Below are 18667 nucleotides of genomic sequence, written 5' to 3' on the forward strand. Positions count from 1 at the left end.
TCTTATTCTAAGAGATTATTGCCGTGTTAGCCCTCTCATGCAGAAGACGTGGTTTGTTGTGGTTAGGATACTGAAAGAATGCTCTTTGGCATGCTGGCATTAAAGGTGTCATGAAACCAGCCAAGTGCAATTGACACATTTATATATATAAGCTGACTTGTTGTAATTTCATTGTTTTACAAGTGAGGTCATATGTGTCAAATGTGTTTAAAAATCCTGGATCCAAACTTCAAACACGTTACATACAACTTAAACATGCCGTTCATGTTGTTTCCCCATTATCTTTCATTGCGTGCATGTGAGTGTGAGTGTGTGTGTTATATTGTGTATTTGTGAACACTGAATGCCTTGAAAAATGTAATCCATTCTATAGCATTAGTTGTCACTTGCTGTCAAGTGAGTAGCTGCTATATAACAAAGGTATCTCAAGTACTGTCCTTGCCTGTGGATTCTGTCTCCTCTCCAGGAAATACAGGACTTATCACCACTCATCGATTTAAATGAGTGGCTGGTCAGTGGTAGATCTAACAACCCTGCATAGGGGAAGCAGTGACCAGGGAGAACTCTGAGTACTACACCCATTCCTGTAACAAACAAGTTTGCAGTGCTGTCTTCCACCTCACTTTATATGAACCCTGCAGTGCTGTGTGTCAAGAGAAATCTAGCACAAAACAGTAGGGGGTCTTTAATCATCATCATGGTTCAATCTGTTGTTGGTTATAATGCACACTTGAAAGAACAATGCCTGTTGTCTGCCATCTGAGGTCATTTCGGCAACTACATAGTTGTATAGTTCAGCCTTGCTCATGGAGTTTCAGTGAAGCTCATAATCTGCACTATTGTTGCCAGAGCTAATCATGGACTCTTGGTTTGGATGAATGGAAAGCTTGAACCAGACACTTCAAAGGTTCTGTGAGAAGCTACAGAGTGGGGCAGAGCAACTTGCTTGTTTAGAAACTCAGTTAAAAAAAAGTAATGTAGGTACATATTTAATTCTGTGAACAGCATCAAGAGCAACATTTAAATTTTACATTTACAAAGTTTTCAAGATTACATCAGGCAGATGGCACCCATTATTCTCAATACACTGTGCTGCTCAAATCGTGAAGTTTCATTCGACTATTCCCAACATATTGACAGGTATGTTGGTGACAGTTTGACGAATTTTGTTCTTCAGGTGAGTCAGGGTGCTAGAAACAATTGCTATAAACAAGTGAGTTTAGATAGCCTCATTAAAAATATGCAGGTACCAAATTAGGCAATGATGATGCTTGCTAGTGCAGATTGCCCCTCAAGGAGATGAGACATCCTGGGAAGCGTTGCCACAAAACAGTCATTGACACAGGGGCTGCATGTGCCAGGGCACCTTTCTGCTGGAACCACGTCTTCTACATCTGTTGCATTGCGTGTCTGCAGGAAATACTCCTGATTCACATGGACATAATGGTAAGAAGTCACTGAAACTGCCCGTTCATTTTCTTCAGAAAACCAGGGACCAGTTACTCCAGTTCACGATAGTGCACACCAAACATTTACATGCTGTGAATGTAGAGGATGCTAATGAAGTTGCCTGAGGGTATCAGGGCTTCAGTGGTGCATGTTCTGCTTCTTTGTGGTTCCTGAAAGGAGTAAGTGAGCCCCATCACTGAAGAAAACAAGTGCATCATGAGACATACAAAGAAAATTTATTTTCTTGAGAAACAAAATCATATGGATTAAGTTCCTGCATCACAGTCGATTTGTAGGGATAGAATTTTAGTTCTTCGTGAAGGATCAGATGTCCAGAACAAGCAGACAGTTCGAGAGTAGCTAAATGTTTGCAGGCAGAGCACTGAGGGGATCACAGAACATAAAGCCTTACCATGTCAATGTTTTGGGGTGACGTGACTGTTTGCGAAAGACCGGGCTTTTTCTTCTTCTAACAAGTAGTTTCCTTAAGTTGTTTATCCATTAAACAGTTGACTGCCGGCTGGGAAAGCAACCACAGACCACAGTATTGAAATGGGTACGGAATGCATGTTGCATGGTGATGATTTAGTGACAATTAGAATATTATGCCTCAACAGCAAACACCTTGCTCCATCTGTGCCCTTCCCATAATGCTAACTAAACCAAGCGGACCTACAACTTTATGGCCCACACTCTCGAATGTGCCTACCCCCACCCTCCTCGGAGCAACTGTCGCTGTAGGGCGCCAAATTGAAATATAAAATTTTTTGACGATAAATGCTCACAAAATAAAATATTGTACAGCCTACATTTATTTTCTGTTAAAAGTTTTCACACTGTTCGAATTGCCTACTTTGCCAAGTTCCAGAGCTTTCTTCAGCACGGACTTCAATTCAGGGGTAGTATGCCACCTAGTTTCATCATTTTCTTAACTTTGAGAAGAACAATAAGGGCAATGCAAAAAATTCTTGCAAGCAGCTCTTTCAAAAGCCATCAATCCTCCCATCCCTTGTATCTGTGTACTAGAATCTTGTAAGTAGGTTACAAAGAATTTATGCAATATAAAAGCTTTAATGTTTATGAACATGATACAAGGCAAGAAGTAAAGTTCCATGTTCAGTTAAATCAGTAAGGACATTAGCCACTACAATTAGTGTGATACAAATTTACAATAATCTTCCAAATAAGATAAAAATTATTTCATTGGCCTCATTTTTTACTCAAACCTGAATGGTATTCTTGTTAGGTGACAGTTCTTATTCAGTTACAGAATTTTTGTAACATGTAAAATACATGAAACAAGAAAGTGCAAAAGCTGCTACTGCAAGTAGGGCAAGCTCATTGGTAATAAATTGTTGGTAATAAATCCAAAAACTATTTATTTAATGAAATATTACTCTCGATTTTCCTTACATTATGTAAGAATAAGTGTGCTTGTGTGGTTGGAGGGGGGGGCGGCACATATGTAAATACAGATGAAGAATGTTTGACATAAAAAGAACCTCAGGTCAAAATGAGGCGCACACAAGGACACTATGGGACAGAAGCCATTGGTGAAATTATGTCAACTGTTATTTAAAACTACATTTGTTGTCACAGACAAGGCAGTTTTTGTTGTATGCCTATCAATTTGAGTGTAGTTCAGTTTTGGAACATTTTTCTCACATAGATGTTTCACATATTAATTAGGAACGCAGAAGGAGATCTGAAAGTGAAAGGGCATTTCTGTATCACATTCTGATGATTTACACATGTGACTTCATTCACTAATGAGAAAAGATTTTGAATTGGGGTAGTACCTTGAAAAGAAGTAAATGTATGAAATTTTGTGAAAACAGTGTGTTGTGTATTGTAGGATTTATTTGTGATATAACACATTGTATATTTTTGGTAATGTTTGGTCCATTTGATTCCTTACATGACAGATTACTGTAATTAGTACTTTGAAAGTGAGACTATAAAAAATTGGTGGTAACTTGGTGAATGGATCTCTTACAGATGATGTTCCCTGCAAGAAAAGAAAATTAAGTGCTGAGAAGAAAGAAGAGGAGGCAGATCCAAAGCCATCAGGATCGAAAGATGAAGATGAACCAGTTGCCTCATCCCCCTCACCATCACCTTCAAGTGATAAAACAGAGAGCTCATCACCTTGCTCAAGCAAGTCACAGCACTTCTCTGTCAGCTGCATTGAGCTTTTAGAAAAAACCATCATTGATCTGAAGACGTGTGTTGAGAAAAAAAGTTGAGTGGTCACTTTTATGTTTTAAAGAACATGTGAGGTTTAGAATTGATGCTGTAGCATTCAGGGACTGGTTTTGTTAGCTCCTCTACGGCTAATACTCTGGTAGCATGTGACTAGGTAGATGGAAGAACAGCTAAACAGAAATGACTAGGTGCTGATTAAAAGCCACAGCAACCATTAACTGAAGCTTATAAAATATTGATTTTTGCCAGTTTTGGTTTCCATCATTTGTTGTTTCTGCCGTCACTACTATTCCAATATTACTAGATTTATAAAGTTTCTGTAGTGTCATACTATGAGAAATAATTATCTGTGTTCACAAGCATCAGAAATTGTAAACAGATGTTGTCATATGCTGAGTGTATGGAAACTCTGAATTGTAAATGAAATGGGGAATCCTGCAAGCTCCTGCAATCTGAAAAAGAAAAAAAGAAATAATTGAAAGATGTTACAGCAGTTGGGCTATGTTCATTGGAACATTGGTTCTTATTGTGTGATACTGGGATGCTGTATGTTAATTTAAACGAATTAATTAGAAAACGTATGCACTATCATTTACCAAGAACTTGCACGTAGAAGCATATTAGACGTTATAACAACTCCAGTATGAATGCTTACTTAGATTTCATTTATTTTGTCACATCTGCTATTCTTCTGGCATATCTAGCCAATTTCTTCAGCTAAGTGACTTAGTCTTACCTTCTGCCTCCTCTATAGCTGTGAGCAGTGACCTGTGGACATTGTAATGGAAATTTTGAAATTTTTATCTGTGAAATTGGGCATAATGATTGGGAACAAATGATACATTTCAAACCATTTGCTTTTGCACTGAAGCACATCTTGTCCACTTTGTGGCAATAGTGTTGTGGTAACTGGAGAAGTTTAGTATTTTCAGTCCTGACACTGGTCACTGGCATCAATTACACTACCATCCTTAAACATTTTATTTCCTCTTTCTTCTAGAAGGGAGTAAAAACTTTATAAAAATATAGAAGCGTTACTTCTGACATCACAATTAGACTGACTTTTGTATAATTTTTTTATCTGTCAAAAAAGTCACCATCAAGTCACTTTGGAAATTTTTATTTCTTTTGTATAATTACTAAGGTAAGCAGTCATTTAATATTTTCAAAATGAATAATTTGTCTGTTGATGTGGAAGTGTTCCCAGTTCTTGTAACTGAATATGTTGAAAAGAAATTGTGTAATTTTGCCTATATGTAAGTAATGATGGTACGCCACTGTCTGTACACATGTAAATATGAATGTACATATTTTAAATGCATAGCAAGATACAAGGAGCTGTGCATTTTGATGCTCGTTTATAAATATGAAAGGCTACACATGTGAATTCTTAAGCACCAAGACTTTCATTAATCTGTAAAAATCCTCGTGAAGGTTTGCATGATGTGTGGTGTATCTTATCTTGTGGCATAGTCGCAGTCATTTCCTTTATCTGAAAGATGAAGTCACCACATATTTCCTTCCTCTGTGTGTATTTAAGCTCATTGTAATGTAGACACAAGACAAAGCAGCTAAGCCTAATAGTTAAAGATGTGCTGTTATTTTGTGATATTTAAATGTGCAGTGGGATCAGTATTGTTTTTTACAAAGTGAAAAATGTTGTGCCAGTTGTTTGAATGACCTAGTCTTTAAATGTATGAGAGAATTTGTTAGTGTTATTTTATTGCTTACAACTTCTGCAAGCACAGTTTAGGAAGAGGTGTGTGTGTGTGTGTGTGTGTGTAAGGAGTGTGAATCTATCTATATACATGTAAGAATGCATTTTTGTACGTGTTCTAAATAAGTATATTTATTGTACAAAGATTTTGACTGATAACTGAAAATTATTAGCTATATTTCTTAGATTTGTGTCAGATTTTATTATCGATGTAAAATAAATGAGAATACCGATGCATCTCTTGTTTGTTATTAGTAAAGCCAGAAACCATTGGTGCACTCATGTCCTTTCATTTGGTGTAATATCTGCCATTTCTAGAAGAGAGGCATAATCGTAACAAGTTTGTACTACCTAACCATCACTGAATAAACTGCGTGACCAAAGCTTCTAAATAACATGTATTTAAAAGAGAATACGTGGTTATAAAAATGTACAAATAAACCCTGTGATCAAATCCTAGGCGATTTCATTCATTACTATTCTGCGAGCTTTGTCGCCTAATCTTGTTATTTACTGTTCGTTCTGTCTTCGATCGCCTAAGCATCTTTGACTTAACCGATATTTTCATCTTCGGTGTTAAAACGATATGTGGTGGCATCTGGCGGTAATGATCTGCACTAGAAATCCGTACGAATATTTTTCGAATATTCGTTTTTTGAGGGCAATATTGACTGAAAGTAATAAGGTAAGAGAAAAAATTCGGAAGTTTCGTAACTACTTTCTAACACCAAGCGCTCTCCTTTGTCTTAGTTAAGAACAAACGCACAAATTGTGTAGGGGGCGGTACCATTTCTGCCCGGTGACCAGTCTGCTAGTGCTACGCGTCATGTTTAGTTGAAAATTGTAATAGTTCCCATGAAGTGAATCGTCTTTATTAGAAAGAATAAAGCAGTGTACAGTATGTTGGACCAAAAGATGCCGGCCGTTAATGGTTTCGCAGTTCTTGTTGCATTGTCATATTGAGAAATTTATTTAGGTGTTTCACTATCGAAATGTACCATTATAACCATGCTTGGTAAATAAACAAAATTTTCTCCACTGGAGACGAAATTATCTCAGAAGAAGGAAAAAGCTAACCGTTTTATTCTCCACAGTAGTAATGTATTATTTAAGCTGACGTTAACCCTACAAACGAAAATTAAGATAATGTGCGGTATAGTTAGTCAATCGTTAAATGCTTTAACACAATATTTTGGTACAATGTGTTGGCTGTTAACTTTATCAAATATAGTTACGTAAAGTTGGATCAGGTGTTATAGGTTATGTAGCTTCTAGAACGTAAATGGTGTTAAAATTAATGTGACATTACTTTTTTGTAGTAAATCATGACTGTAAAGAAATCATGTTGATTACTAGTATAATCATTAAATAATGATGCATGATAACCTTTGGCACAGGCTCTGCATAATACCGACAAAGCTGTGGAATTCTCTAGCTTTTATGGTGTCGGAATGATAGCATAGGTAACGAATAAAGTTTCTTTACTTTTTTAATTAAGATAGGATTAGTTACTGTTCCTTTTCAATTTCGTTTCCAGCAAATTATTCCCAGCAAAGTAAACAGTGTAAGTGGGTCATGACGAGTTTCTCAGTAACACCCCACACGGCTGAATGAGATCATGTTTAAATAGATATCACACATTTGTAAATATTCAGTAACATGTTGGCCAATGATTGTCTTGGCATGTTTCAAGACCAACACTTTTTACTGAAAAAACCACTCCGAGTGAGACAAGCCTTAACGTATGTTCTTAGTTTCCTGTCGTGCAGTATAGGTTCATACACTGTTAGAACTCATACAATAGTGCTGCGGTGTAAAAGGTGAAAAGTACACTTGTACCAGAACTAACTTTAAAAAAAAAAATCGGCAATCAGTCTCGATGATTCCGAATATTACCAGCTTAGAATTTTTTGCCAGGTATATCCTCCGGGAAGACAGAAGGAAAGAGAAAAAAAAGTCGTTGCGCTTAGGTAAATCAGTTCGTAAAAACATCAAGAAGTTTCATTAGCTATCCCGTAAAATAATTCTAGTGTAAAGGGGAGGCGTGACAATTTCCTCGCGCTGCGTTATTGGCTTCGTTGAAATAGCAATTATTGAATTTTTTCCGTAAGGTGCTGTTACCACTTCAGTGCACTTATCAAAAAGAGAGCACTTTACGAAAAAATTTCATCGGAATAAGAGTGGTCAGCAAACATATAAAAAGAACTATTATAAAACTTTAACTGTCTATATTTGATCACATGATATTTTCTCGCCGATCACACGCTCTTAAACCAAGTAAAGGAATGCCAACCCTAGGATGAATGAATGGAGCAAATGAAACTATCTTACAAATCAAAAACTCTTTCTCAAATCTAGCAGGATGGCTAAAACATTCTGACCATACCTCAGTTGCACTTCTCTTACCAACAAGCGGACAAAATTAGAAAACTTGTATCATTTTAAATGTGAACGAATATTTCTTATTAGTGTTGTTTAAAAAGTGTGCTTTTAGGCACATTCAGTGAGTACAAGCTTACTATAGTATGCTATTAATAATGTAACACAGCAACCTCACTGCAAGAACTAATCTAGTCTGCTGGTGGTAGTAACCAGATAAATAGCAAGGAATCTTGTGGCAAAAATAGCATCCATCCTTGTTGTCTTTACCTTGTCCATTTATTGAAATGAGTTAGGCCTACATTAATATGTTGCCCTAAAACAATTACTGTAGGTGAATGTTGCAGAAGGATGAAAAAAATTCAAACTGTATGAATCTAGGTGCATTTCCCTAATTTCTAAGCAAAGATATGATTTTTTAATATACAGATGACAATATGAAAATTTTAGTACCCACTGTTCTGTGCTGAAGATATAATTCATCTAAAAAGATTTTAAATTAAAAATGACTCCAACCTAATGCAAGACAGTTCATATAGAGTTGCTGTCTCCTGTACCAGTATATTTTTTGCTTGCAGTGAATGGTGTTATATGCTTCATGAGAGAGAATTTATATTCTGCTTTTTTTGACATAGATACAGATAGCATACTACACCACCTGCAAATTGTGAATCTTGACTTTGATGAGTCTTGTGTCTGATGCAAAAGTCAATAAGAGTGGAAAGCTATGTGCAGGTATACATGGTAGAAAGGTGGAGGAGGTTAGTAGACAGGTCAGAAAATAAAAGATATAGAACAATAAAAGGGGAGTAAAAAAAAAGGAATACTTATTGAAAAGAAATGCTGAGACCACAGAAATTAATATAAATTTAGGCTAAGTAGGTGGCAAGAACCAAGCACATGTTGTAATGTCAGTTTCCTTTTGCAGAGGTGTGAGAAACTGGTGTGAAGAGGGAGAATACAGATAACACATGTGGTGAAACAGGCACCAAGGTCACGATTGTCACATTGTAGAGCATGCACTGCAAAAGGATATTACATGTTGGCTCTGCCTGTGTTCATTTATACTGACTGATAACTTGATGGTAGTCATACCTATATAGAGGGCCGATCAGTTTTTACATTGCAGAAGGTACATAACTTGTGGTGGTCCTTTTATAAATATGCATATTATATTCGGTAATTTCATAAAAATGCTTTTCCATGCTTGTCATTTTTCCCCCTCAGCTTCTTTTTCGCCACTTCCACCCTTTATAGTGCTCCGAACCATCCTCTTTTTGCCATGTTGAATCCCATCACATATTATATTTGCTGCTTTCATTGCATTCTGTCTGACATTTTGCCCACCACACACAGAATAGCTTTTCGTCGTCGTCGTCCCCCCCCCCCCACACACACACACCTCACTGCCCAATCTCCGCAATATCTTGATCAGACCCTATGCTGCTTCTGCACCCATTTCACTGTCCTATATGGCTCCTACCCTTGTGACTGCCCCTTCTCTTTAGACTTGTCTGATGCACACACCCTCCTACCACCATCCACTGTAACTGGAAAACATACTTTCAAAGGAAGAGGTGAGCCACCTGTGAAATGAGGTGCCACGTAACAGCTCTTGTAAACCTGTTGGGCCTTCTGTATTGGTATGACTACCACCAAGTTATCAGTTAGAATGAATGGGCATAGGCACACACCTGCCTGGTCTAAATTTACATTAATTTCAGTGGTCTCAGTATTTCTTTCCAGTATTTCCCAATCTGTATATCTATCCACCACCCCACCCCACCTGTCCGCCTTTATTGACTCTTGTGCCTGATATTTTGTCAGTAATCTCTGTCTTGCTTATTACCCTGTCTTCCACATTTTAGCTCTCAGGTTTTCAAGTCTTGTACAATGATGCAGGCACAAACAACCAGTCTTTCCTTCTCATCCTGTCTGTTACATCTCCCCAACCTGGGATCGTGGACAACTTTTCCATAACTGTAACCATTTCTGCAACCTTGCCAGTCTCTTTTATTCACCCGTCTTTGTTTCCCTTCAATCCTTCTATCAAAAGAAAAATTTCAAACGTTGATTATTTTTGTAACTTTTAAGTAAGTTGACAACTTCAGCTTTGAATACACAATTGACATTAGCGCTATGTCACAGTAACATACTAGTTCTTCTCTCCTCCTCCATTCTCCTTGCAATAAAGTGAATACAGATACATTGTCAGTGTAGTTCGATTCATTTATCATGTTGATGACATTTGCTCAATATTTTGATGCATGAATGAGCAATTTTGTGTGGAGTTATTAAGATTGATCACTTCTGTATTGCTGTAGTGGTATGTGCCAACAACAAAACATTGCATAGACAAAGTTTATGTTGGCAGTTTAGAGGTTATTTCTATTCAGAAATTTCTCTATGAAACAAACGAAGATGTTCAGCCCGAAAACTTTATCTGTTTTCTGATTTACAGTGTAATGATATATAAACAAGCAGGAAAACTTGTATTTTGATTACGAATGTGTTATTCAGATTGTTATGCATAATTTTGGTGTGTGATTGCAGCATTAAATGTACTCAGTAAAACCGCATAAAGTTAGATGTGTTTTATGGTAGCATAGTATACATTGCTTTGAAATCACATTGTAAATAGCTCTACTGATGAAGTATCTATTCTAGTGGGCATGAGTTTGACTTTCTGGTCCTGACATGTTTAAGTGTTGATTAGAACATTTTAAGTCTCTAAAAAAATATACATTATGCCCTAAAATAGTTTCGTTGCCCTTGTCTAAACTGCATTTGAATAAAATAAGTCCTGGCAAGTCTGGAAGATTAAATTATACACTGTCATTCCATGAATAACTCTCAGAACACGTGTTGGGTATAAATGCTGCTGCGCTTAAAGTCACTGTTTTCTGAGAATGTCTAGATACCACCACAATGTTTTTTTTTTACTTAGCAATGTAATTTTCTTTGATTTTTCCTGTGAGATTCATTAAAGTACAGTATTCAATAAGCGTTATTATTTTCTGAGCTTGAAATGTGGCCATTTCTGATTCCGTACAGCTCAGACAAGGATATACTGAGAAACTTTTGCTTTTAATGTGTACACGTAAGTAACTGTAATTAATAATGCAAAGAAAGGAATAGCACACTTGCAATCATAGTTCATTGAGATCTGCTATGCAAGATGCACACCACAGCCACATTTCATCTAATGAAGTATATTCCAACTCAAATGAAGTAATACATTTTCTTTAAATTTCAGTGTTGTGTACAAATATGCACTACACATGTTTTTGGATATTACAAATTCAGGAAAATTACTCCCACACTAATTTATAGATAGAGTGCATACCATATTAGGTTAATGTACTCAAATTTTAATAATGTGGCACAACTCTCTCTCTCTCTCTCTCAGCAAAAACAAAAAAAACTTTCAGTTTGTGCTACTTTGTTGTTGTAGATGTTGTTGTTCTTGTTGCTGTGTCATCTCAAATCCGAAGAATGTTTGATGATGGAGCCCTCCACACCAGTCTATCCTGTGCAGACCTCATAATGTCTGAATAACTACTGCAACCTACATCCATCTGAATCATCTTAGTGTATGTATCCCTTGGTCTCCCTCCACAGTGTTTGTCCCCACCCCCCACCCTCTCTCTCTCTCTATCTATCTAAATTCCCCCCTCCTCATCATCCCCCTCCCCCCTTCCTCCCTCTCTCTCCCCCCTTCCCTCCTCTCACCCACACCTTCCCATCCAGTACCAAATTGATGATTTCTTGATGCCTCTGAATGTGTTGTCAACTATTCCCTTCTTTTAGTCAAATTGTGCCATTAATCCTCAACATTCTTCTATAATTCCACATTTAAAAAGCTATTCTCATCTTCTCTGAACTGCTTATTGTCCATATTTCACTTCCGTACGAGGCTATACTGCAGACAAATATCTTCAGTAAGGGCTTCTTAACACTTAAATTTGTATTTTATGTTAGCAAATTTCTCTTTTTCAAAAATGTTTTCCTTGCTATAGGCAGTCTGCATTTTACTATCCTCTCTACTGAAACCATCAAAGCTCATATCTATTACTTGTAATGTTGCATCTCCTAACCTAATGCCTGCAGTATTGTATGACTTACTTTACTTCATTAATTTAGTTAGAGTTTTCAGCCCTACATGCAATTGTTGGCCTGCAAATTTGCTCTTACCATGATTTTTCACTGTGGTCTATAGACATTGCAGTGATACTTTCAGTATTGGCATGTCAGAAGTGCTATACAGTACATCCCCATATAACATAGACCCCCAACCAATATTTCATAAATTGTTCAGGATGCTGATACAAAAGAGTTAGCCAAATAGTAGTATGAAAATGTGCAAGTATTTTTCTTGCTAGTTACTAGTCATGACTTGCATTTAAAAACTAGTGAGATACTGAAACAGTAATGGTTTTTTTTAATAGACTCTTGTATTTTCTTTTCGCTTGACACCAATAGACAGGCGTGGAAAAAAAGAGGACAGTGACAGACATGTGTTAATACTCACACTGAAACTTTTCACAGTGCCTTATGGTCTTCAGATACAGCGAGCATTTTAATTCAATGATGGGCCAGCTCTAGGCCATAGTTTGTCGTCCTGTGGGTCTGCTTGCGGCTGCTACTGTTCGGTCTTTTCCTCGTAGTGTAGTCGCAAAGTTTTGTACAGTGATAGGAGGGAGTGCCATTAAGAACATAGGTGGGGTGTGGGCATGGGGGTGGAGCAAGTTTAAAGGTCACTTTTATACGTTTCTCTTGAATAATTTGAAAACTGCAGCTTCTAGCTAAAGTGTTTTCTAGTATAAAATTAAACTACATTAAATTTTTGTACAAAAAATAACCCTGTCATTATTTCTCGAGAACTAATAATAGTTTCAACATTGCAGAGGATGGAAAATTACAGATTATTAAAAATAGTAATTCAAATGTATAAAATTAATGTTTATTGTTAAATGAAATGAGAAGAACAAATGTTAAGTGTGTGTACCCTGTTTTAAGTGAAGCAGAGACATATTAAGGGATAAATTGCATTCTGGGGGTGTAAAAGGAGTCGAGGGTAGGTGCATGAGGGAAGGTACGTTACCAGATTGTGGCCATGCACTTCCTTCATTGATAGGTGTGCAAATTGAAGAGTGATCAGCAGTTACCCCCTCTGTCCACCATACCACATCACAAGAACCAACTACAGGGTGTTTCACAAAGTTATTCTAAATGTTCCACAGCTCTCTCTATTCATCACTGGGGACGAAGTCACAGACATGGTTAGGAGGAGAGGGAGGGGTATTCATTTCTCACAAAGTGCATCAACACTACATGGAATAGAAATATAAATTACTAAAACATAATACTGCTGCAAGAAACACAGATGGACAGAACCTATGTAAATGTCTACAGGTTGTTGTTCACTGCCCTGGGGGAAATTGATTCATAGTGACCCTGTATGGCAGCTGTAGCATTTTTCCAGGAAAGGCATATTGTCTATATATTTTTAAAAAGCTAGGTGGCTGCACTGTTAATTGTCCGCACTCTGAACAGCCACCCCAAGCATAACATGCTGTCAGTATGTATGTTACAATGTTGATTTCATTGTCACCACTACCAGTGTCTGGAATACTTTAAGCAGTGTGAGGGATATCAAGGGCATTACACCAGTCTCATCTCTCCCAACATCTAAATAGGACCAGATGCTTAAATTGGCTCCCTTTGTAACAGCAGGAGGTCACCTACATATTACGAAAATTCAGCTATTTCAACATAATTCAAGCAACGCATTACAGTGCATTACTGTTCTAGACTTGAACACAATCAGTGCCATTCCATCAGACACATTCACACTGACCTTGCGACATAGAATGTGGACGTTTTGCAGTTGGCACCGCACAGGTCCACTCTTCAAGGCCAGCAATTTCTGAGTGGAAGAGAGTTGTGCAGTCTATCAGTACCACAGTTAATGGTGAGAGATGTGCAGTAACTTTCTGGTCATTCATTAATTCACTTCCAGCACAGTCACAGGGATTCATAAAATGCTGTCAACGGCAGACAGCTGCAAGGTGCCATATTTACCAGTCCATTCACTTTCCCTCCAACATTACGTAGGTTGCTGAGAACATCACAATTACAAAGTAAGCACTTCTCAGCCCTTGTTTATAGGAACAAGTTTTACATGAAAGTTGACCTAATAACTGCAAGGAAGTACTCACGTAATAAACTGAAAATAACTCGACTATATAAACACGAGCGCAGTGAAGTTATTTTGTCTATTCGCACAAGAGAACTAGACACGAAATGCTGGGGAGGTATAGTCTGTAAACTGGTGGGTTGAAGTCGCTTTTCCGGAAGAACGTTACAACTGCCATGGAGACTTAGAATCTATTTCCCCCTCTAGCAGTGTAGAAAAGTGTGCAAGTTTTACATAGAATCTATCCATAAGCGATTCTTGCGTTGTTATGAGTAACTCGTATCTCATTTTCGCGTAGTGTTTACGCATTTTGTGGCGAATAAACACCCAAACCCGCGGTGTTTGGGTGCGCTCTGCATCCCCAGTGATTCTGAGGCGAGATGCGGAAGGGTCGGTATAAGTTTGAAAAACATCTATAGCTGATTCTTTGATGTAGTGAGGTGGTGATGATGAGTCCCATACTCCTTTACAGAGCGTAGGGGAGCGACGCGGGAGACCCGCGCCGCCTTACTAGGCAAGGTCCTAGAGGAGGTGGTTTGCCATTGCCTTCCTCCGACCGTAAAGGGGATGAATGATGATGATGACACAACAACACCCAGTCATCTCGAGGCAGGAAAAATCCCTGACCCCGCCGGGAACCGAACCCGGGACCCCGTACTCGGGAAGCGCGAACGCTACCGCGAGACCACGAGCTGCGGAGGTAGAATGGGAAATTGCCAATCTTTCCAGTTTTCAAACCTATGAAGGAGAGAAGTTCATGACCACAGTGTGGCGACTTCCCTACCCTCTCGCGTCTAGCGTCCTACCCCCGCCAACCTGTTATATCCCCATAACACAGTTTCTACCTTAATACTTAGATCTGATACACACATTTCATATTTGATCCTAACCCACTTCTTTCAACAATAAACATTAATTTTTATATCATTAAATCACTATTTTTAATAATCTGCAAGTTTCCCATCACCTTCAAGGCGTAAACTAGGACCTTTTTTTCTAAGAAATTTAATATAGTTTAGTTTTGTACTTGGAAACATATTCGCTAGATACCGCGGCTTTCGAGTTATTCAAGAAAAATATAAAAAGTCCCTTTTAAACGACCCCGCACCCCGGGGGGGGACTTTTAGTATGTTGTCCATGGCACTCCCTCATACCACTGTACCAAAATTTGCGACTAAACGACTTTTTTTTCTCCTATTCGACTCTACGCAAGGGCACATTCAGGCCGCTATTGTTTGACAGATGTCTCCTCTTTCATCTGGGACACCCCTATACACTGTAAAATTCCAAATGCACCAATGTGTTGTTTTGAAATTTCTAGGGCGCTGGTAATGTGTTGAGCGCCCCTGAACCACACGAAATTCCAGTCATACTACTCTACATAATTGTAGTTCCATTGTTTGGAAGCGCATGGTTACTTTGCTCGAACATTCGGGAACTTATAGCGCAATCATATTTTTCCCTCAGAATAGAAGGATATGTCACATGTACACTCCTTGTCTATCCTAACTTTTCATCGCCACAGCATTGCTAGACGTGACAGTCTGCGGTCAGCGACAGAAGGTGGTATCATGAGGGAACGTGGCCTGAACGTGCCCTTGTGTAGACCAGTCAACGGGAGACAAAAAAATCGAATAGGGGAAAAAATTCGTGTAGTCGCAAATTTTGGTACAGTAGTATGAGGAAGTACCATGGACAGCAAACGAACAGGAAAAACTCTCATTATTCTACATACTGTTGGTGGTGCCAGGTACTCGTACAGATATGAGGATACAGTCAAATCGCTGCTTAATGTCAGCCACAGAAACTTTGCGGTAGAGAAAAGTGGTCGTCGGGCGTTGGTTAAACGCACCTCGAACAGAAAAGTGTGTGTGTGTGTTTCAGTGAGAACTTTACACCAGAAAAAAACACTAGAATCCTGTGTAACCCATGTTAGATGTAAAAAGAAAAAACAACCCCTGTTATGAAGAGTCAGTAGTAGGAGAAGGGGCTTCTTCTGAATGGTGAGTGAACACTATATTTGTGGGTAGAAATAAATTTCATTTCTACGAGTCAGGTGATAGCGTATATGTGCCACGGACGTCCGCGACGAATTGGAAATGATAATTTTGCTGCTTATAGGACGTGTAATGGAGTGAGGTTTGTATCTTCATCCACTACACAGTAGTAAAAGCATTATCTAATTGTTTTAAAAGTGTGTTGTATTGCGAGACTGAACGATAGGTCAAAATTTAAATTCTACCAAGTTACAGGTAAAGACTTGAAACACTGGCGCACTTACTGCGTCTATGGTTGCTCTGGATAGAAAAAAAGCTCATTTTCATCAGATAAAGAAAGGAAAAAGCAGAACGTATGAGTACGTTAAAGTTAGAATAATCTCGTATTCAGCCTGAAAGCACCAGGAAAAAATACAGAAAACATGCGGGGAACCGTAAGAAAGCAATAAAATGTAAAAAAAAAAAGTACTACCAAGCTTGCTTGCTACTATAAGCTAGCATTACCCATGAAACAAGAAGTCCGAAATATAAAGTGGCGCCGATGTACGTTGACTTCATTCTACTGTTTGCTTTCGCATGTTTCTTTATTTTATAATTGTTGTTGATGCAGCTCTCCATGCTACTCTATCCTGTGAAAGCTTCTTCATTTCCAAGTAACTACTGCAGCCTACATCCTTCTAAATCTGCTTAGTGTATTCATCTCTTAGTCTTCCCCTACGATTTTTACCCTCCAAGCTGCCCTCCAATACTAAACTGGTGATCCCTTGATGCCTCAGAACATGTCCTACCAACCGATCCCTTCTTCTATTCAAGTTGTGCCACAAATTCCTCTTATCCCCAGTTCTGTTCAGCACCTCCTCATCAGTTACATGATCTACCCATCTAATCTTCAGCATTCTTCTGTAGCACCACATTTCGAAAGCTTCCATTCTCTTATTGTCTAAACTATTTATCGTCCATGTTTCACTTCCATACATGGCTACACTCCATACAAATGCTTTCAGAAAAGACTTCCTGACAAATCTATACTCGACGTTAACAAATTTCTCTTCGTCAGAAACACTTTCCTTGTCATTGCTAGTTTACATTTTATATCCTCTACACTTCGACCGTCATCAGGTATTTTGCTCCCCAAACAGCATAACTCATCTACTACTTTAAGTGGCTCATTTGCTAATCTAATTCCCTCAGCATCACCTGATTAATTCGACTACATTCCACTATCTTCGTTTTGCTTTTGTTGATGTTCATCTTATATCCTCCTGTCATGACACTGTCCATTCCGTTCAAACTGCTCTTCCAGGTCCTTGGCTATCTGTAACAGAATTACAATGTCATCGGAAAACCACAAAGTTTTTATTTCTTCTCCGTGGATTTTGATTCCTACTCCAAATTTAGGGGTAGCCGAATATTAAAGTGAGATAGTATCTTGTGCAGTTTATGAAATACTAGAGGTGTCCACGTTACATGGAACACTGCGCGTATAAGCTCAGATTTGAACTATTCCCGGTGGTTGTTTGTGCTTTCTGTGTAGGTGTAAGTAGAATGGGTTCCATCGATACAGTACCTTGACATTTGTGTTTGAGGGCAAAACTACCTTATTAGTTGTTTTCAAAATTCACTATAATTATAAGGGCGAATAAATCAGCCTAAAATCTCACCAAAGAATACAAGGATCATTCGCACGATGCTGAAGCTATTAGACACCGGTGCACCGTTACACCAGTTCCCAGCTCTAATACTATGAATTAAAAAGTAGCTCAGTCTTTATCATCTCCAGGTCAAAACCCGACATCGTTGTGCATCATACGAGTGTAAGGTAGAAAGCTACTAATGTGACTGTGAATGACTTGTTATCAGGCTAAAAACGCAATTATTTCTTGACACAATTTATGTGAAGGTGAATGATCTTTGTCAGATACTTCCCAAGTGACCGTGTTTCATCCATGGAAGATCGATTATCGGTGGTCTGCAAGGTAGCCAACAACAGCTGCCATTATCTCTATACTGTACTCAAAAGTGTTCTAACCTAAATGCATGTAGATGAGGGAAGAGTAGAAACCAAAGGGTGCAGGTGTGGTGAATAAAGTAGATGCTCCAACGATTCGCATTTCAAATTTTCCCATTGCAAAAAGAGTCTTTGTATGCGAGTGCATTGTCTAGTGCGAAAGAGATTTTAATTGCTGTGCACAAGACTCAAAAAGCATAACATTTTAAATTAGTAACCTTGTCTTGCAATTTGTACATTTTTTATACGTGCAGGAACTTTTGACCAGATAGTAGCTGCATTTTCGAGGAAGAGTAGATAAGAACCACATGCACTATGGATATAGGTTTTAGATATTCGTCATTCGTTAAAATGTGTTGCGAGGTGCACTTTATTGTTAAAAACAGCGGCCTGCGCTAAAGTGACGTATAATATTCATCTGAGAAAAGCTGTTGTTGTTGTTGTTGTTGTTGTTGTTGTTGTGGTGGTGGTGGTCTTCAGTCCAGAGACTGGTTTGATGCAGCTCTCCATGGTACTCTATCCTGTGCAAGGTTCTTCATCTCCCAGTACCTACTGCAACCTACATCCTTCTGAATCGGTTTAGTGTATCCATTTCTTGGTCTCTCTCTCTCTCTCTCTCTCTCTCTCTCTCTCTCTCTCTCTCTCTCTCTCTACGAGTTTTACCCTTCACGCTGCCCTCCAATACTTATTGGTGATCCCTTGATGCCTCAGAA

General features: G+C 38.4%; 1 protein-coding gene across 1 annotated transcript in view; it reads left to right on the top strand.

The window, feature by feature from the left end:
- LOC126263189 (ubiquitin carboxyl-terminal hydrolase 34) overlaps nt 1-5825 on the top strand; it is a 524696-nt gene extending 518871 nt beyond the window's left edge. The window contains exon 52 of the mRNA XM_049960250.1: nt 3448-5825. Within this exon, the coding sequence (XP_049816207.1) occupies nt 3448-3695 (248 nt within the window). The 3' untranslated portion in view covers nt 3696-5825. The remainder of the gene's footprint in view (nt 1-3447) is intronic.
- Nucleotides 5826-18667: the final 12842 nt, after the last annotated feature.

Source organism: Schistocerca nitens, chromosome 1 (genome assembly GCF_023898315.1).
Source record: "Schistocerca nitens isolate TAMUIC-IGC-003100 chromosome 1, iqSchNite1.1, whole genome shotgun sequence".
NCBI classification, from domain to species: Eukaryota; Metazoa; Arthropoda; class Insecta; order Orthoptera; family Acrididae; genus Schistocerca; species Schistocerca nitens.